Genomic DNA, 21,931 nt, shown 5'->3' on the forward strand with positions numbered 1-21,931 from the left:
AAATGATGTTCAAGGAAATGGAGCCGCTAATGTTCACAATCCAATCCTTATTATAGATGATAGGGATCGAGCCATAATACAGTATGCTGTGCCCCTTTATAATGAACTTAATCCGGGAATTAGGAGACCAAAGATCGAGGCACACTAGTATGAATTGAAGCTAGTGATGTTTCACATACTTCAAACCATAGGCCAATTTAGTGGAATGCCCACAGAAGATCCACACCTTCACCTTTGATTATTTATGGAGGTGAACGATTCCTTCAAGATAGTTGGTGTAGCTGAAGACGCATTGAGGTTGAAGTTGTTTTCATACTTGTTACGAGATCGAGCATGAGCATGGCTCAATTCATTGCCCTCACATTCAATATTTACTTGGCAAGAGTTAGCTAAAGGCTTTCTAGTAAAGTATTTTCCACCTAGCAAAAATGCTTAGTTACGGAATAAGATCCCCACTTTCTAGCAAATGGATGATGAATCCTAATATGAGGCGTGGGAAATATTCAAGGAGTTATTTTATAGGTTCCCTCATTACGGGATTCCACATTTCATCCAGTTAGAGACATTTTATAACGGTCTCAACGCACACACAAGGTTGGTGTTAGATACTTCTACGAATGGTGCTCTCTTGTCGAAGTCTGATAATGAGGCTTATGAGATCATTGAGAGAATAGCCAATAACAATTACCAGTGGCTAAAAAATAATCAACTTCAAGAAGACGAGTAGCCGGAGCGCATTAAGTAGATGCCTTCACTTCACTATCAGTCCAAGTATCATCTATCTCTTCAATGTTGAAACAGTTTACTACAAATGGTTTTAATCATGTTGCAACTCAATCACCTAGTCAATTCAATATTGTTTCCTGCGTATATTATGGCAGCATTCATTCTTTCAAGAATTGTCCATCAAATACGAAGTCAGTTTATTACGTAGGGAATCAACACCAAAATAGAAGTGAACAAGGACCGTAGTCCAACTTCTATAATCCTTCATGGAGAAACCATCCAAACTTTTCTTGGAATAACTAAGGAAATGGACTGAACAACACCTACATACAACATAGACCAAGTCAACTTCAAGGGTTTAATTAACAAGTTCCAAAACCACCACAAGCTGAATCATCTAATGGTTTGGAGAATTTGTTGAAGGCATACATGGTGAAGAATGACACCTTAATCCAAATTCAAGCAGCAACACTGAAAAATTTTGGAGAACCAAATTGGTTAGTTAGCTACGGAGCTTCGTAATAGACCGCAAAGAGCCTTGCCGAGTGATACAGCAAATTCAAAAAAATTGGGTAAGTAACACTGCAAGGTAGTCACTTTATGAAGTGGTAAGACTGTGGAACACAAGGAAGTTGTGATAGAAGATGAACCTATTGAGAAGGAGGAAAGTCAACCAACAGTTAAAATTCCCACAGTAGAAGAACTTGAACTTCCAAAGTTTGATGAGGTAAAATATAAACTAGTGAATTCTGATAAGCTAACACATTCTTTAGATACATATTTATCTCCTCAGAAATGTTGTCCAGTCCAACCCAAAGTTCTATCACCTTCATATCATCAAAAATTCTAACCATATAAGCAGAATCATTAGGTACAATTCAAGAAGTTTTTGGATGTTCTAAAGCAACTTCACATCAACATACCATTGGTGGAAGATTTAGAACAAATTTTCAACTATATCAAGTTCATGAAGGACATTCTGTCCAAGAAAAAGAGACTTAGTGAATACAAGACTGTAGCTTTAACAAATGAGTGCAGTGCGTTATTACAAAACAAGCTACCTTCAAAACTGAAGGACCTTGGAAGCTTAATAATACCCTATAATATTGGAGAACCTTACTGTGGTAAAGCTATGTGCGACTTAGGAGAAATCATCAACTTGATGCCCAAATATATTTTTAAGATGTTGGGAATAGGTGAAGTAAGACCTACGACTGTGACACTCCAACTGGCAGATCGATCTTTAGCATACCCAAAAGGAAAGATCGAGGATGTTCTAGTACGTATAGATAAGTTTATTTTTCCTGTTGATTTCGTTGTCTTAGATTTTGAAGCAGATAAGAACGTGCCGGTCGTCCTAAGGAGACCTTTCTTAGCCACGGGAATAACATTAATAAACTTGCAAAAAGGTGAACTCATGATGAGAGTTCAAGACAATTAGGTAACATTTAATGTTCTAAAAGTAGTGAAATTTCCTAATCCAATAGAGGAATGTTCAGTGATGGAAGAGTTAGAAACCTTAATTTCTATGGAATGAGAGAATAATTTTGTAAATAACCCATTGGAGAGCAACTTAGGGACTGAACCATTGAAAGATGAAGAAGGTAATGAAAATATGGCTTTGATATAAGCCAATCTGAGGAACTATGTTCAACCAACTCGGTTTGAACCATTAGAGTTGGAAGCTCGGGAATACACGCAACCAAAGTTGACAATCAAAAAACCACATAAATTTGAACTTAAGTCACTTCCTTGCCATTTGAAATACATTTATTTGGGTAACTATTCTACTTTTCCTGTGATTGTTTCAGTAGAACTAACAGAACACCAAAAGGAGCGGCTGATCGAAGTTTTAAAGAAACTTAAAAAGGCGATTGGTTGGACCATAACTGATATTCGAGGAATAAGACTGTCTTTTTGTATACACAAGATTATCCTAGAGGAAGGCGAAAGAGGTAGAATTGATGGACAAAGAAGACTCAATCCAATCATGAAAAGGTTTGTTTGAAAGGAAGTTATCAAATGGTTAGATGTGGGAATTATCTACCCCTTTTTAGATAGTTCATGGGTAGGTCTGGTACAGTGTGTACCAAAGAAAGGTGGAATCACGATTTTTGAAAATGAACAAAATGATGTATTCCAGACCAGGATGATCACGGGTTAGAGAATTTGTATTGATTACAGAAAATTGATTCTAGACAATGATCATTTTTCGTTGCCTTCTATGGATCAAATGTTGGACCGACTGGCAGGTAACAAATTTTATTACTTTTTTGATAAATATTCTGGATATAACCAAATAGTTGTAGCCTCGGAAGACCAACATAAATGACTTTTATTTGCTCGTATGGTACATTTGCTTTTAGGCGAATGCCTTCCGGTTTATGTAATGCACCTGTCACATTTTAGCGATGTGTGATGGCAATATTTACTGATATGGTTGCAAATTTTGTTGAGGTTTTCATGGAAGACTTTTCTATTTTTGGTAACACTTACGATGTTCGTTTGACGAATTTGGCTAAGGCACTGAAGAGATGCGAGGAGACAAATCTTGTCATTAACTGAGAGAAATGCCACTTTATGGTTAATGAGGGAATTGTCTGAGGACACAAAATTTCCAGAAACAAGATTGAAGTTGACAAAAAGGTGAATGTAATTGAAAAGTTACCACTACCAATCAGAGTTAAAGGAGTTTGAAGTTTCGTAGGCCATGTAGGTTTTTATCAAAGGTTTATTAAATATTTTTCAGAAATTTCTAAACCTTTGCGTATACTTTTAAAGAAAGACACCATTTTTATTTTACTAAAGCATGTTTGGAAGTTTAGTCTCATCCCCAATAATTGTTACGCCTGATTGGAACGCACCATTCGACCTGATGTGTGACGCAAGCGATTTTGCTGTTGGAGCGGTAATGGGTCAAAGAAGAAACTAAATGTTTCATCCGATATACTATGGAAGTAAAACTTTGATAGGAGCCCAACTTAATCACACAGTAACTGAAAAAAACTCTTTGTTATAGTTTTTTCTTCTGACAAGTTCCGTTCTTATCTCATAGGTACCAAAGTTACAGTATTTATCGACCATGCAACCATTAAATACTTACTCACAAAGAAAGATGCTAGACCAAGACTGATTCGATGGATACTTTTATTCCAAGAATTTGATCTTGAGATCCCAGACAGAAAAAGTGTTGAAAACTAAGTAGCTGATCATTTATCGACGTTGGAACAAAACGAGGTAACTCATTCACTTTTTCCAATTAATGAAAATTTTCCAGATGAGCATCTCTTTGAGGTAAGCCGAATTCATGAAATACCTTGGTTTGTTGATTATGCGAATTATTTAGCATGTGGAATAATAACTTGAGAAACAATATACCAACAAAGGAAGAAATTCCTTCACGATAGTCGGTATTATTTTTGGGAGGATCCGTTTTTGTTTAAACAATTTACAGATAACATAATCAGGAAGTACGTAGCTGGAAGTGAAATTGATGAGATCTTGTATCACTGTCAATCATCTCCAAATGGAGGACACTTTGGTGGTTTTTGCACTATATCTTAGATTTTACAAGTAGGATTCTTTTGGCCTAAAGTGTTCTAGGATGTGTATGCATATGTGAAAATTTGTGATAGATGCCAAAGGACTGAAAACATATCAAAGAGGAATGAGATGCCCTTGACAAATATTTTAGAGGTAGAATTATTTGATGTATGGGGCATTGATTTTCTAGGCTTGTTTCCTTCTTCTTATAGTAATAGGTATATCTTAGTAGATATGGATTACGTATCAAAGTTGGTTGAAGCTGAAGCATACCTAACAAACGATGCTAAGGTTGTTATGTGATTCCTACATAAGTATGTATTTACACGGTTTGGGACTCCTAGAGCTATAATTAAAGATGAAGGATCTCACTTTGTAAATAAATGACTTAAGTGGTTGCTTGACAAGTATGATGTGAAATATAAAATTGTCACTGCCTATCATCCACAGTCAAATGGGCAAGTTGAACGGGTGAACCGTGAGATCAAAGGTATCCTTGAGAATGTGGTGCGACCTAATAGAAAAGATTGGTCTCGAAGGCTCGATGATGCTCTATGAGTCTATTGAATTGCTTTTAGGACACCGTTAGGAATAACTCCTTATCGGTTAGTCTTTGGAAAGGCATGTCGTTTTCTGCTTGAGTTGGAAAATAAAGCTCACTAGGACTTGAAACAATTAAATTTGGATCTAAAGTAAGCCGGTGAGAGAAGAATGTTACAACTTGATGAACTTGAGGAGTTGAGGTTATTTTCGTATGAGAATGCTAAGATGTGTAAAGAGAAAGATTAAGAGACGGCATGGCAGTTGTATACAACCTCGAGAATTCAAAGAAGGACAAAAAGTGTTGTTCAATTAGAGGCTAAAATTATTTCCGAAAAAACTCAAATCCCGATGGAAAGGGCCTTATATCATTCAAAAATTTTATCTATATGGAACTATAGAATTGTGCGACAACAATGGATGTGAAATTGAGTTAATTGACACCTTGTTCAATTTATTAGACCTTTGATTTTCATATTTTTATTTTTAATAAATGACATACTTAGAAATTATTTTTCTTAAATTAGAACATTAAATTAATTTTTGTCTAAGAAGATCAAAATTTAAGCGGGACCATTATTGACTGCTCCAACCTTTCCTGGATATTGATTTAATGTAATTTTCCAAGAATAAAATTTCTAAGTAATCCAAAATAAATTTTAATTTTATTTGTTTATGCTTAATAAGAGGGTCAATTCAGCCCAAGTACTAATCAGTTTATTTTTCTAGTTCAGTTCAAATTATTCAAATAATTACAGATTGGGCTCGTGGCCCAAAATGATAAAGAGGAGGAAAATACCTATACAAGTGTCGTCCATAAACCACCCCCAAAAAATATTTTTTGCTGCCACTTTTATTCCCTCCATACCTTGCCACCCATGTCACTACACACACATATATATGAGTGTGTGTGTATGGACCGTTTGTGGTTTGAAGAAAAAAAATTGAGTTTTGGTTTTCATAGAACGGTGAAGAAAAAGAAGCAGGTAAAAGGTTTGTATGTGAATTTTTTTTTTTTGTTATTGATTTGTTTATTTTACAAATGGTTGTGTTGATTTTATTGGTTTTTTGATTTTGTAGAAATGGTGTGTTTTAAAGAAAGACATGTATGTTTCTATTTTTTTTCTTAAGATTTTGTTTTTTTATTTTTTATTTAAATGCAAATAACAATAGAAAGGGTATTTGTTTAATTTTTGTTGATAATTTGTTTTGTACGGAGGGTGTTTTCAAGAAAGGGAGCAGGTATGTTTCTGGTTTTTTTTAAAACATTTTTTATGTACTTTGTAACACCCTAAATCAGACCTAAATGCTATGGCGAAATCTCGGAAATTACATTAACAACATTCGGAAATAATTTACTTGTTAAATATAACTAGGTTCCAATTGTTTTTATGAAAACTTTAAAATTTAAATACTAAGTGATTTTATTTTTAAAAATACTTATTAAAACATGATTATTTGAAAAAGACAAGATTTATCGTAATGTCATTTTTAGGTTATTTAAAACAAGGAATTTGAAATTTAATTATTTTTAAAATAGTTTTAGGTAAAAATCTTTCGCATGGACTTTCAAAATACTTAGAAAATCGCGAGTTATAATTTTGTTTAAAATCGAGTAAAATAACAAATAATTTGGATAAACCTGATAATGTAAAATATTAAAAATCTCATCAGTTTGCATGCATGCATGGCAGTTTTATAGTTGTAAAATAAAGAAACACCCAAATAAAATGTCCAATGTCCAAAGTCCAAAAATAACATCTCAATAATTTATTAACTTATTATTAAAAACCATCCGAGAGGCTCCATTGAATGTTGAATCTAAGTCCTAAGTCCGAGTATTGCTTGAAAGGTTATGAAACTAAAGTAGTGAGCTTTTAAAGCCCAGTGTGAGTCTATTCAACAATTAAATAACAATGAACATATAATCATCATACAACATAATCAATTCTCCTTATGCACATGATCACGGTAATGTGATTTTTATAAAACACTTATGCAGATTTGTTTTAAAACATCCACCCATCACTGTTACACTCCAAAATCAAGTTCCCAGGACTCGTCCATTCAAACACTCCAGTTTGTGGACAAACCACGAATAATGCAGACAAGCTCTCAGTAATGTGGTCGAGTCACCAGTAATGCTGATAAACTGCTAGTAGTGCAAAAAAGCTTTCAGTATTGTAAATAAACAACCTGTAATGTGGTCAAGCCACCAGTAGTGCAGATAAACTGGTGCAGAGAAGCTACCAGTATTGTAGATAAACTGCCAGTACTTCCTCCTTACACATGTTCCACCCCATGCATGTGATATGGCCACATAAACATATTTTAACTTGATACAAAATTTCACTTTTAGGCAGTCCGAACAAATTTCTCACTTAAGAGATTAACAGAATTATATGTATCCGAGATTGTGAGATTGCACGGAGTTCCAACATCCATTATTTCTGATCATGATCCGAGATTTACATCAAGATTTTGGAGTAAACTTTACGAGGCTTTAGGCATTTATCCTAATTTCAGCATAGTGTTTCATCCTCAGACTGACAGGCAATTAGAATGACTAATTCAGATTCTAGAAGATATGCTGAGATGTTGTATACTCGAGTTTGAAGGTAGTTGGGAAAAGTACTTACTATTAGCTGAATTCGCTTATAATAATAGTTATCAATCTAGTATAAAAATGACACCACTTGAAACTCTCTACAGAAGAAAGTGAAACACCATTGTATTGGTCTGAATAGAGTGAATCCAAAATGTTGAGAATTGATTTGATTCGAGAAACTGAAGTCAAAGTTCGGGTTATTTGAGATTGCTTGAAAGTTGCGCCTGATCGTCAGAAATTTTATTCGGATCTAAAAGGAAAAGATATAGAATTTGCTGCTGATGATCGAGTATTCCTAAAACTCTCCCCGTGGAAAAAAGTGTTACGTTTTGGCAGGAAAGGAAAGCTGAGTCCGAGATTTATTAGACCGTAGGAGATTGTTGAAAGAATCGGCCCTGTAACTTACAAATTAGCTTTGCCCTCTGAACTCGAGAAAATTCATAATGTGTTCTACGTTTTAATGCTAAGACGGTACAAATCTGATCATTCGCATGTGATTCCTCATAGTGAGATTGAACTACAGCTAGATTTGACGTATTCGGAGGAACCAGTGAGAATTTTAGCTCAGCAAGTAAAAGAATTGCGGAATAAATGAGAACCGTTAGTAAAGATCTTGTGGCATCATCATGGTACAGAAGAAGCTACATGGGAAACAAATGAATCGATGAAACTACAATATCCGAATCTGTTCTTAGGTAACAATTTCGAGGACAAAATTTCTTAAGGGGGAGAGTTGTAATAGCCTGATTTTCAGTGGTGACGGAATAGTGGTTCTAGACCATAAATTTCTATCGCATCAACTCATAAATATTCTTTTTAGAATATTTATAGAGTCATTAGAGTTGTATTAAATTTTGGTTAAGAAATTTTAATGTTTAGATAGTTAATTTAGGAAAAATGACTAAACTTAAAAAGGTGCAAATATTAGTAAATCTTGAATTTCCATTGATTTCATAGTTTAAATATGAAATGAAAATGGACTTAAATAATAATTAGTCCATTTGGATATTAATGGACCATAATAGGCTTTTAAATTGTGATTTTATAAGGTTTTAACTAAGGGTGATTATGTAATTTAGTAAATAAAGTTTAATAAAATAAAACCAAAATCATTATCATCTTTATGGATGTTCCATCGAAGACCTAAAGCATTTCACCATTTTTGAAGCTTAATATTCGGCTATCATAGGAACCTTGCATGTAAGTCTGTTTTAATTCTATTTCTTGTAATTTTTATGTTTTTGAGATCATTGCAACTAGGTCTAGCTATCTCGTACCCTCGTTTTTGAATTTGTTAAAAATTTTGGAAGTTTTCATTGATGAATATTGAATTTTTTTGATGAATATCATGTATTTGGAGTTTTGATTGTGTTGTTTGATGATTTTGTAAAATAAATTTTGTTAGATTTTGATTTTAGGGTTAAATTGTAAAGATGAAAAAATTTTAGGGTTCAATAGTGAATTTAATGTTAATTAGGGATGATTGAAGGCCTAGTATATTTGAGTAGAATTTTGATTTGAGAAAATGGTTAATTTGATGAATTTCAAAGTTAAGGGACTAAATTGCAAAATTGTAAAAGTTTAGGGTAATTGTATAAATTTTAAAAATAAAAGGATATTAATTGTAAAATGGATTGGAATGTGAAATGTAAGCAAATAATTGAGAACTTTTATATTTAGATCAAGATCCCATAGATACTTGTGGAAAAAGAAAAATTACGGAATAGTCCCTTAACTTCTACAACTACTATAATTCAGTCAAGGAAACTTCGTACGATTTAAAATTTAATATCTAAATGAATTGTTGAATAGTATAATGGTATAATATATATTAAATTGTTGAAAATGAATGATTATTTGAGATATGTTATTGAATTTGATGATCGGGTTGGATTGAACGCGGGATAGAGTACAATTGTGATAAGGTGTGTTATGGGGATTGGAGTGGAGATGGTTATGGAGTGATGTATATATATATTACTCAAGTAAACTGAGGTGCAGCATTTGTTGCGAACTCTAGTGTTATACTCTTTATTTGGTGTGTTTTGGAGGGGCTAGCTCTTATAAGTATTGGTGTGTTTTGGTTAGACTAGCTCTTATAAGCATTGGTGTTTTTCGGAGGGATTGGCTCGTGTAAGCATCTGGTGTGTTTTGGTTAGACTGATGATGAACTCATATCCGTAAGTCATTCTTCGAATTGAAAATCTCAGTAAGGTAATTTTGTTTAAAGAATTTGATGGGTTTGCTATACATTGAGTATTAAATTGAATATATATGTGATTTATCGGTTGAGATTGTAGATGACAGGAAACCTTCGTGGTTGAATGCTTATTTTTGGAATTGTTGTATTTACTTCGGTAAGATTTATCGTTTTAATACGTTGAACTTACTAAGCTTCATTGAGCTTACTTGTGTTGTTTAATGTTCTTGTAGATACCCGGAAGGTTGGACGATCGGATCGGTACTCAAGTCACACTATCTAGCTTATTTCGGTAGTTTTTGGAATGTTTGATTCGATTTATATGGCATGTAATAGGCTTTTGTGTAGTTATTACTAATGTTTTGGAATAAGTAAAATGCTAAGTATGATATTATATGTAAATTTCCATATTATATAATGTATGTGAATGAGGTAGATGTTTCAAAGCAAATAGAAATGGTATGTGTTAATGATATTTGTATTTAAGGTACCTATGAAAGGTACATTGGTTAAGTGTTGATTTAATGAATTGATAAGTTGTGTTTGAGGTTTTATTTTGATGTACAATTGTATATACTTGTGGTACCAACGACGGCAGATTGGTTAGGCACTTAATAGGTTAATTTTGGTATGTTTTTGGCTTGATTAATGACATTTTTAATAGGTATTTTGGTTGGTATTTGAGTTTCTTAAGGTTTAAGTAAGCTTGAAATGTTAAAATTTTTGTTTAAGGTTCATTTTGGGTCCACATAGTCTGAGACACGGGTGTGTGACTCAACCGTGTGTGACACACGACCGTGTGTCCCATGTAGGTTTAAAAGCATGCAAGTCTAAATTTTACTCAAAGAATTAAACAGGTGAGAGCATGGGCCGGAACACGATCATGTGTCCCTATTTCGAAGGTTACATGGCCTAAGACACGAGTGTGTGTCTCAGCCGTGTGACCTCTGCAGTCTAAATTTTTCTAATTTTACTTAAACTTTCCATATGTTTCTAATTTAGTCTCGGATTGTTTCTAAAGTATTTTTAGGGCCTCGAGGGTTCGATTAAGAGATGTTATGAATGTAATTGAATGTAATTAAACTAAGTTTACATTGATGTATGAATTGAAAGGTTTACTATTTTGTTTGCACGGTAATGCTCCGTAACCCTATTCCGGTGACGGATACGGGTTAGGGGTGTTACATCACCCACTCCTTTTTATCCATTGCAGACAAGTAGTGTCATTGTGAGCGGTGTGGTCGAAGGGTGATCCAAGCTAAACTTTTAGTTACTATTAGGAGGTGTTATTTGCTTATTTTTGTTCTTGGGAATAAAAGGCAATTTGGTAGATTTTATGTCAGTTTTGCTATGATCTTTAATTGATTCCATGCATGTTAATCTTGATGATTTGTGGGCTTAGAATATGATGTTTGGGATTGCTATTTGGGACATTTTGGTGTTTATTTTGTGAGGTAATTGATGCATGACGTTTAGAACTATTTTGGTATGATTTATGTGCTGATATATGTTGTGGTTTTAAGGTCTGGAACAGAGGTATCGATATTTGGGTTTTTAAAATGATACCTCTGAAATTTTTGAAGTGCAGGAAGTCAATTTTGCTAGTTGGTATCGATATTTTATCACGAGTATTGTTACTTGGGGTGAAATTATCAATACTTGTTCAGTAGTACCGATATTTTTCGATAGTTAGTCTTTTAAAACGAAAAACAAAATGCTAGTTTGGTATCGATTTTCCAAGCGATATCGATACCACTTGAGAGAATTATCGACACCTTATTTTCAGTATTGATACCTACATAAAAATTTTAAGAAATTTTGCTAAGTGTTCCTAATGTAAGTTTAGTACTTATTTTATGTTTATTGAACGAATGCTGACACGTTTTATCGATAAAAAGTAAATGTATGATTGGCAATTCATGTGAATACTATGTTAATAAATATATATAAAAAAGATGCATGTGTAATAACATGACGATTTGATATGAACATGATGTGAGACAGTGGTGTGGTGTCCTAGTATCCGGGATCGATGACCGAGTCGGGTATAGGGTGTTACATACATCGTAACAGAATGGGGTGGTAGAACGAATGAATTGAACATTACTGGAGAAAGCTTGATGTATGCTATCCAATGCTAGATTGGGTAGAGAGTTTTGGGCTGAGGCTATAACGCATACATGCAATCTCATTAATCGCCTACCATCTACCGCAATTAAAGGGAAAAACCATTAGAGAATTGGACTAGGAAGCCTGCTACAAATTATGATTTATTACATGTGTTTGGTCCCGCTGCATACTATCATGTTAAGAAATCGAAGTTGGATCCAAGAGCTAAGAAAATAATGTTCTTAGGGATCCCTTCTAGCATAAGGGTTTTCACCTCTGTTGTCCAAAAACGAAGAAGATTATCTTTAACAGGGATGTCATCTTTGATGAATCTACCATGTTTTCAAAGGTGCAAAAGGAGCAATCAGATGATACTCATAAGTAGGTGAAGTTTGAAAAAGTGATGATTCCAGCAAATGGAGAAGTTAAAGATTCTGCTATGGTAGAAGTAGACTCTAATAGGGAGGATTTAGTGAAGAGGAGGTTTAGACCCACGAACTTCTATAGCAACTTGAATCAATTGCAACTAATAAACCAATGAGAATAATTAGAAAGCATGCTCTCTTTGCTGATATGGTGGAATACGTATTACCAATTGTAGCTGATGACATTCCTATTACTTTTGATGAAACAACTCATAGTTCTGAAGAAGAAAAGTGGAGGATTGCCATGAATTAAGAAATGCAATCCCTTCATAATAATCAGACTTGGAAGCTAGCTAGTCTGCTGAAGGGAAAGAAGACAATTAGGTGCAAGTGGGTGTTTGCAAAGAAAGAAGGATTTCCTGGCCAAGATAAGGTGCGCTACAAAGCAAGATTGGTGGTGAAAGGTTATGCCCAAAAGGAGGTAATTAATTACAATGATGTGTTTTCTCCAGTTGTGAAACATTCTTCCATTAGAATTTTAATGGCTTTGGTGGCATTGTTGGATTTGGAACTAGTTTAGTTGGATGTAAAAATTACTTTTTTACATGGAGACTTGGAAGAGGAAATCTATATGACTCAGCCAGAAGGATTCAAGGTTGTTGGAAAAGCAGTTAAGGTTGTGAGGAAGTATATGCATGATCCAGGAAAGGAGAATTACAAGCTGTTAAATGGATTTTGCGGTATATCCATAATACGATGGATATTGGATTATTTTGAGTAGGAAGTTAATCAGGGTGTGGTTGGATATTATGATTCAAACCATGCTAGTGATGTGGATAAACAATGGTCAACTACTGGTTATGTGTTTAATCTTGCAAAGGCGCCTATTAGTTGGAAGTTTACTTTATAGTCAACAATTACCTTATCTATTATAGAAGCGGAGTATAAGGAAATCACAGAGGCTGTAAAATAGGCAATTTAGCTTCAAGGGTTGCTTGGTGAACTGGAATTTAAATAGAAGTGTCTTAAAGTATATTGCGATAATCATCGTGCTATTTAGTTGGCAAAAGAATCAAGTTTATCATGCAAGGACGAAGCACATTGATGTCTGGTATCATTTTGTACAAGAGACTCTGGGAATTGATCAATGTTAAAACTTGAAGATTGAATTTTGAAGGCACTATCAAATGTTTTCTTGCAAGGAGATTGATGATGTGGAAATTTGATAAGGTGGTAGAGTGCTTGTACTACTATAAATAGAGGTGGTCTCTCCACCTTTAAATCATTCCAAAATTTGCCAATTTTTTTATTAGGAAATTTTTCTCTTTTCCTATTTGTAATTTTCACTTGTATCTTTTGTAGTGAAATATATTTTGTTAGGATTGACCCGATTAAGAAACAAGTAAAAAAATAGCGGAATAAATTGAGAAATTGAACACACAAATTTAACGTGGAAAAACTCTTCCAAAGAGGATAAAAAACCAAGAGAAAAGATAATTTTACTATAATGGCAAAAGAACGAAGAGTACAAAAGAAGAGTACCCCGAAAACCCGAAAATAAAGAACCCTCAAAACGTAAACACAAAATTCTCTAAATGTGTTATGAGTTCTAATCTCTAATGGGTGTATTTTCTAAGGTTGTAAAAGAACCTATTTATAGGCTAAATTAGTAGGTCAAATAAACTATGCTAATAAATGTTAAATATATTATACTAATAAATACTAAATCTTCTAGAAAGAAAATATATTTTGTTTAATTTGACTTACAAGAAATCTCTTAGAATTTGGGTCACACAACTCTAACATATTTGGTACTGTCTGAAGATGTAGGTGTAATTTGTCGAACCTCGTTAAAACTCCGATGTTGTTATTGTTTTTCTTTCAATATTTTGTAGGGTACATTTGTAGTGATATATTGTGATAGTAAATTACATTGGAGGGAGATTTTGTTTAAAATGTTGAGTTTCCAGCGGGATCGTCTGTGACCCCTCCAATCTTTCCTGGGAACTGAACCTAGTGTGGTTTTCGAGTACAATAAATTACTCTCTTTACTCTATTCACACAACATGACTAAACCATTAGAGTGTGCCTTAGAGGACAACCTCCAATGCCCTCCTCATGGTTGCCTCTTCTTTGCAGGTGTCCAAAGAGCACTCATCAAGGTTAGAAGGACGTGACCTTCACCTCAACCTTTCAATCCTTAAATGTTTGGTAAAGTTTGATAATTAGGGTGTGTTTGGACACCACAAAGTAATTGGATGACAGTGTAACTATGAGGATAGTAACTACATCCTCTTCTAATTATAAGGAATTCTAATTCTCTAAACATGTTTGATTGATAGATTGTAATTACATTGTAATTCCATATATTATGTTTGATAGTATAAATTGTAAATACATAAGTACATAACTTTAAATTTTGAAAAAATATTAATTATTATAAAAATATCAATAATACTTGAGAAAAAATTATCTAAACAAATAACAAATAACAAAACCCAAAATCAAATAATTGATATAATATGTTAGTTCAATAAAGTTTTTTACAATTCAATTATGAGTCAAATTTACAAAAAAAAGAAAAGAAAAGAAAAGAAAAATAAATATCTTATGCAATTTTAGCTAAGCTTAAGGGCCAAAAAGGCCCTTAGTAAAAATAAATAAAAATCAACTGAGCCTTTAAAAAAAAGTGCACCCTATTGAGCTCTTAATGAAAAAAAAAAACACCAATCACTAGGCCCTCCTGTTAACAAAAATCGTCAGTTTATTGATTTGATCGTTAACATCACTGACATGACTGACGACATCCACTAGTAAATGATACATGGCATGCCACGTGGAAGGATGTTGATGTGGCATGTCACGTCAAGAAAAATTTAAAATATATATTATTTAAAATAAATTAATAAAAATTACATATGGAATGAATTTGGATAAATGATTGTCTAGATTCATTAGAATATGGACAACCATTTATCTAAATTCATTCTAGAGGAATGCAAAATATTAAAAATTAGAAATTATAAAATATTAATAATTATTTTAAAAATATAAATATTCTAAAATTAAGTATGAAAAAAATTAAAAAATTATTGACATAAAAATTCAAATATGAAAAAATTAAACACATACAAAATATTTTTAAATATTTCTTGATAATACTGACATAAAAGTATAATTTAAGTTTTACTATATTTAATAGTGAAATAATTTTATAATTTTATTATTTTTATATATTTTAGAATTATTAATATTTTATAAAATTTAAGGTTTTATAGTTTTGTACTCTGAAAATGAATAAAACAAATGGTTGTTCAAGTTCATTCTAGATGCATTTGTATTAATTCTTAACTTTTTTATAAATTATGAATACATTTTTTGAATTTTTCATATTTTATATTTTATATTTTATAATTTTTATTTTTATATTTTTGCACTGTCTGAATGAATCTAGGCAATTGTTTGTCTAAATTCAAATTAACCTGAACAACCTTGTGCCTAGGTTCATTTAATTAATATATTTTTATTAATTATTTTAAATTATTTTAAATTTATTTTAAAATTTTTGCTGATATGGCATAACACATGTCATCTCTAGGTGGTTGTTATTAGTTATGTCAGAGCCGTTAACGGTCAAACCTGTCAACTAATGGTTCCTGCTAATGGAAGGATTTAGTTGATTGAGTTTATTATCATTATTATTATTATTATTATTATTATTATTATTATTATTATTAAGGGGTCAATTAATTTTTTTATTAAGGGTCTTTTTAACTTTTTTAAGTCATTTATCTAATTATTCTAGTATTCCCTATAACATATCATTTTATTTTGAAAAATAAATATATGTCTTAAAATTGAAATACAATTATTATTGAATAAAATAATTTTTAAATTTAAATAATGTAATTGGATTGAATATAATTATTTATAATTATCCGCATAATTACTTTATTCTCGCGCTTAAAAACACATAAAAGCATTAAAAAATAAAAACAAAAGATAAAAATATTTTCCAAAACGCCTTAGATTAAATACAAAATTCAAAAGTATGAAAAAAAGAAAAAGAAAAAGAAAGATAATAACATCCCTAGATCCAAGCTCTCTCAGCAGACTTTATGGGCTGGTCGATTGCATTCCTTTCAGAATTTGTATTTTTGCGAAATTGGCTTAAGCGTTAAGATTTTTCAGCTATTAGGCATTTTATTCAAGTGTTACTTTCAGGCCCAAACCCCCCCCCCCCCGCCCACCCTCCCAGCAATTTAATGATGAATAATTTGTAAATGTTGTCCCAAGTATATCAGAATATTTTTTTCTTTGCTTTATATTTCATGGAATCCACCGGTGGCTTCATAGAACTAAGAGTAATTTCTTGCAAGTCTCTTAAAGCATTCAACTTCTTCCAGAAGCTCTCAGTCTATGCCTTTGTTTACATTGCGGGTGATGATGACAAGAAAACAGATCGGAAACAGCTTAAGAGGACACCGACTGACAGAGAAGGCGATGGAAATCCCGAGTGGAACCATACGATACGGTTTGAAGTTAGCGACGACTTGTTTCGGGATTGCGATAAAATATTTGTTCACTTTGATCTGCGCCACGAAGGAGCCATGTTTGGGGACAAAACAATCGGGGAAGTTGTGGTTCCTTTACTGGATCTGATCCAAGAGTCTAATAATGGAGTTGTTAGATTTGTGACTTACCAGGTACGGACTACGGATGGCAAAGCAAATGGAGAGTTGAATTTCTCTTTTAAGGTGGTGAATATTGGGAAGGATGAGGGTTCAAAGGTGGAAACCCCGGCGAGCCTGATAACTGGCTATCCCCTATTTTATCATCACTCCCCTGCGCCTGAGCCTTCATTGGAAGTTGAGAGCGAATCGCCGAAAGCCCATTATCCAGTTCTAGATTTAGAAGATATGTTGGTGCAGGGACCTCATCAGCTTCACCCTACATCGTCTGGAAGTCAGCATCTGAATCTGATCCAAGAAACTAATTATTTTCTGCCACAAAATGGTTACTATGAGCTACCTCCGCCGCCCCCGCCTCCGCCTCCGCCTCCGCCTCTGCCATATCCTCCCCCACCCCCCGCAGCCACGGCATATGGCGGACCTTATTATTACCGCCACCCACCTCCTCCACCAGGGTCCAATATATGGGGTCTCACCCCTTATGTGGGTGGTCCTGGTTATTGTGCACCTGATGGGACGCAGCTCGGCTCTGCTGACGTACCGTTGGAGACTTGGCCGAGTGGTTGGCAGGAATAGAGTGTGGAAGGAAATTACCATGCATCTTCTGGGAATGGTTGGTGAGGTTAATTTTTAGCAAATGTTTTTGAGTTGCCATGTATTATTATTATTATTATTATTATTATTATTTGCTGATGAATGATAAAATTGTGTATTTAACTATCAAAAATTGTAAATTTATGTACTTGCTGTTAAGTAACTAGATTTATGAAAAAAAAATTAATAAATACATTTTTAAAAATTAAAAAAAATCAATTTATGTTTTGATTATTACTTACAATAATTTTATATAAAAAAGCAAAAATATTTTCATAAAAATATAATTTAATTTGTATATTGAATTATTTTAATAATTTTATAATTAAGGCCCCTTTGATTCAGTTTCTACCTAGAGTTGTTCATTAACCGGGTCAAGACTCTATTCTAAGAAAAAAAAATCATGTCCGAGTCCATTTTCGGGCCAACTTAATTTGATTCACCCAAAAAATTTATTTAATTTTTAAAAAGATATTTTAAAAAATAATTTATATATTTTATAATTAAATTTAAATTAAAAATACTTTTTATTATTTAAATTGAATTAGTATCGGATGGGATATTAAACCCAGTTCTACCTCTACCTCTGAGGTGAGTTGTGAAACATTTTTGTACTTCAAACCTAGAGAAATGACGGGCAAATTACCAATAAAAGCCTTTTTTTTCAAAATTTACCGAAATGGGCCCATTTTTTGATTATTTACCGGATTGGTCCATTTTCCCCGAAATCGCGTCCACGTCGGTAGCGACTTGTCGACTTGGAAGGAAATCGCATCCTTTAGGGAGCGACTTCCTTCCATGTCAGCAAGTCGCGCTGACGTGGAAGCGATGTCCTGACGCCACATAGCGCGTTACGGGGGACGCGATTTTCACGTTTTTTTCCAAGTTTGGTTTTTTTGACTTTTAGGGTTTAGGGTTCAGGCTTTTTAGGGTTTTTAGGTCCCAGAATAAATTATTTCAAGTTAACGTTTCTGAGCAAATAGTATAAAATCGCTTCTACCAGGATGCTATTTGAGAAGAAATTGTGAAATCGCGCTCTCGTGGACGCGATTTTGCTACAGTAGGTCATGTAAGAAATTTTTTTTGACGTTTCTGAGCAAATAGTATAAAATTGCTTCTACCAGGATGCTATTTGAGAAGAAATTGTGAAATCACGCCCTCGTGGACGCGATTTTGCTACTGATAGTAAGTTTAATGAGGCTATAAATTAGGCAGAAAATGTTCTTAGAATGCATAAGTCATAGCGAAACAATTTAGAGAGGCTAAGAAAGTTAGAGTTTCAAAATGAGTGAACGTATTAGTGCTGTTATTTACTACGATGGTGAGGTTTGCCACACCGAGAATGGTGTTGTTTTTTTGTCGGAGAATACGGTGCGGCTGTCATTTAACCAGAACATAGATTTGACAGAACTTCGTAAAAGAATTAGGCGTAAAATCTTCGGAACGACGCCAATAAAAGTTCTGTCAATCACGTATCGATTTTGTCCTTGTGTTGATCCGGTGACATATGACTCGTTCGACATAAAAGGTGCTTGTAGCTTGGAGGCAATGGTGCAGACTCATCTTGCTAGTGGAGCAACTTATATTGAGTTATATGTACAATTTACGTCGCCAACTAATGTACTTCCGTCCGGTGTTCGAGATGTATACACGACCCCTGGCCGACACTCGGTTAGCGGGTTACAAAATACGGAACAGCCCATGTTCGGTAGCGGTGTCGAATGCACATCCCCCGTAAGACACTCTGTCAGTGGATGAGACATGTACGTCGGTGGCTCGACGTTTGATGCTGGAAATACGTATTGGGGAACGGCATCAAGTTCTAGTGGATGGTAATCTACATCTAATTAGGGGCGTTATCAAATGCCCAAAAGAAGGGATGACGTACTACCTACGACGTCAACCGGTGAGGGGACGTCGTACGTTACAGATGATTGTGGGTTAGAAGATGATTCTGATATGGATCCACCTCGAGAGCCGGGCAGGATGGTGCAGAAGTTGGCTTATTTTCTGAATCGGAGCCTATTCCAACAGAAGGTGAAGATGCTGAAAGGAGTTCAGATGATAAAGAAAATCCACGATTCAGAGCATACTCACCTTCAGCCTACATGCATAATGTCGATCTGTCTGCAGATGATACGTTAAAGTTTCTAGATCTACCACACCGGTTGCGCGATAGTACAAGTTCGGGGGTAGATTTCGGTGAACTTGAAGTTGGTAATCAGTTTACCAACAAGGATAGTTTTATTGGTGCTTTGAAACAGCATAGCATAAAAAACGGCGTTAATTACCACGTCGTTAAATCAAAATCTGATAAGTTTGAGGCGAAGTGTGCGGTGCAAGACGACACATGTTCATGGAAAACCTACGCCTTATTAAGGAAAAGGACAGGGTTTGTGGGAGATAAAAAAGTACAAAGGTCCACATACATGTGCTGCAGGTACAGTATTGAATGTATCTGAATAATACTTTTATTTTGCAATGTTGCATTATTTAATGTACTCCTTCTGTAGGTGTTTCACAAGATCATCCCAAAATGGATTCAGCTATGTTAGCTAGCTTGATACTGCCCACGATAAAAACAGATCCTAGAACTTCAGTGCCGCTGTTAATTGCCAATATCCGTAGCCAAATGGGGTACACGCCCTCTTACTGCAAGGCTTTGATAGCTAAGCAAAAGGTGTTGGAGAAGATGCATAGTGGGTGGGATGCCTCATATAATGAAATATGGCAGTGGTGTCAGGTGCTAGAGAGATACGTCCCAGGTGCCATCACAGACCTTGAAACGGAACATGCGTACTACAACGGCCGATTGATACGTGGATGCCAAGTGTTCAAATGCCTGTTTTGGACCTTTAAGCAATACCGAGACGCATTTCCATACTACAAGCCGTTGGTACAAATTGACGGTACCTTCATGTTCGGTAGGTATACTCATCGGCTATTGGTTGCGATGTACAGACTCGGTGGGAGAATTTTTCCAATTGCATTTGCAATAACACCGGGGGAGTCGTTTGATGACTGAGATTTCTTTCTCTCTAGGTTAAAGAGGCATGTGTGCCCCCAACCTGATATCTGTGTTATTTGAGACCGGGGCGCCGGTATACTAGCTGCATTTGATCGAGAGAGAAGCTTGTGGCAGCGCACACACCATAGATATTGCCTAAGACACGTTGCTTCGAACTACTACAGGCAATATCCATCTAAGAGCGAACGACGACAAGTGACCAACATGGGTATTTAGTCTATAACTGTATTATTTCGTTTGTCAATTTGAATTAGTTTTATTGGTAGAAGTGGTATAAAATATTCGCTATGATCTTATATTCCCAGGGTATGAAATAAATAAAGATCGTTTTCATGAGATGTTGGCAATTTTACGATCCCAAAACGGAGAAGGGGCGGACTACCTTTGTAACATACGTTTCGAATAGTGGTCACAAGCATACGACGGAGGCCTACGATATGGCCATATGACGTCGAACCTGGCAGAATGCATAAATTCTGTTCTTAAAGGAACGCGCCATCTACCGATAACATCGGTTATACGAGAGACATATTTTCGTTTAGCGGCGCTATTTCCAAAGCGAGTAGCAAGTTATGCAGGCCAGATGCAATGTGGCCATGTATGGTGCAGTAAGGTAGTTCAAGAAATTAACAAGGCGAAGGCGAGGGCAAACATCATGCACACAGTGTGTCACGATCGAGACAATTTATGGTTTCGTGTGACGGAGTTTGACAGACCGCACCAAGGTGTTGTTGGCGGGCAATATCGTGTACACTTGCGAAACAGGACTTGTGACTGTGGGAAGTTTGATGCACTTCGTTATCCATGCGCTCATGTTATTGCAGCTTGTCAGAAACTCCGTCTGGATCCGATGAGTTATGTGGACGAAGTGTACAAATTAGAAAACATGTACAACGTATGGAGACACGTTTTCCCACATGTCCCAGATGAACGTAAGTGGTTGTCCGTATCTCTTGCTCCTTTTAAGCTGTTATCGGATAGAGAATTGCATCGCAAACCAAAGGATCGACCTTGCTCCACTAGAATACGGAACAATATGGATATCCGAGAAACAGCCAGTCAACAGAAGTTGTGCGGATGGTGTAGGAACCCATGCCATACAAGTCGATCATGCCCTAATCACAATAGTTGAATGTAATTTTAAAAAAAATATATTTTATTCAATTATTAATTGATAACTGTATTAATTGTTAGTAAAATTATCAAATTAGTTTAATTTTTAATTGTTAGTACCGGTCAAAACATTTTACCAAATCTAACATTATGTAAAATTATAATTATTAAGTCAAAATTTGTGTTAATGGTTATTAAAATTGCCATGCACACAGTAAAATTATTAAGTCAAAAATTGTGTTAATGGTTAGTAAAATTATCAAATTATGAAAAATTATTAAGTTAGGTTAGGGTTAGGGTTTTTAATTAGGTTAGGGTTATGGTTACGGTTTTTAATTAAATTAGGTTGGAGTTAGGGTTTTTAATTGGGTTATGTTAGGGTTAGGGTTTTTAATTAATTTAGGTTAGGGTTAG

At 34.5% G+C, this 21,931-nt stretch overlaps 2 protein-coding genes and 1 non-coding gene across 3 annotated transcripts; 2 read left to right on the plus strand and 1 right to left on the minus strand.

Annotated features, from left to right (window-relative positions):
• Positions 1-434: 434 nt before the first annotated feature.
• On the minus strand, positions 435-540 carry LOC128039338 (small nucleolar RNA R71). The gene has a single exon (XR_008193842.1). It is a non-coding gene; the product is annotated as a small nucleolar RNA R71 (small nucleolar RNA).
• Positions 541-16,341: 15,801 nt separating this feature from the next.
• Positions 16,342-17,509, plus strand: LOC105787923 (protein SRC2 homolog). Its single transcript, XM_012614528.2, has one exon. It carries the CDS (start codon positions 16,375-16,377, stop codon positions 17,356-17,358), a length of 984 nt encoding a protein of 327 aa, XP_012469982.1. The 5' UTR covers positions 16,342-16,374; the 3' UTR covers positions 17,359-17,509.
• Positions 17,510-20,346: 2,837 nt separating this feature from the next.
• On the plus strand, positions 20,347-21,576 carry LOC128034623 (uncharacterized). Its single transcript, XM_052623314.1, has 2 exons — positions 20,347-20,612; positions 20,710-21,576. The coding sequence occupies exon 2, from the start codon at positions 20,850-20,852 to the stop codon at positions 21,534-21,536; it is 687 nt and encodes a 228-aa protein (XP_052479274.1). The 5' UTR covers positions 20,347-20,612; positions 20,710-20,849; the 3' UTR covers positions 21,537-21,576.
• The last annotated feature ends 355 nt before the right edge of the window (positions 21,577-21,931 follow it).

Source organism: Gossypium raimondii, chromosome 2 (genome assembly GCF_025698545.1).
Source record: "Gossypium raimondii isolate GPD5lz chromosome 2, ASM2569854v1, whole genome shotgun sequence".
Classification (NCBI taxonomy): Eukaryota; Viridiplantae; Streptophyta; class Magnoliopsida; order Malvales; family Malvaceae; genus Gossypium; species Gossypium raimondii.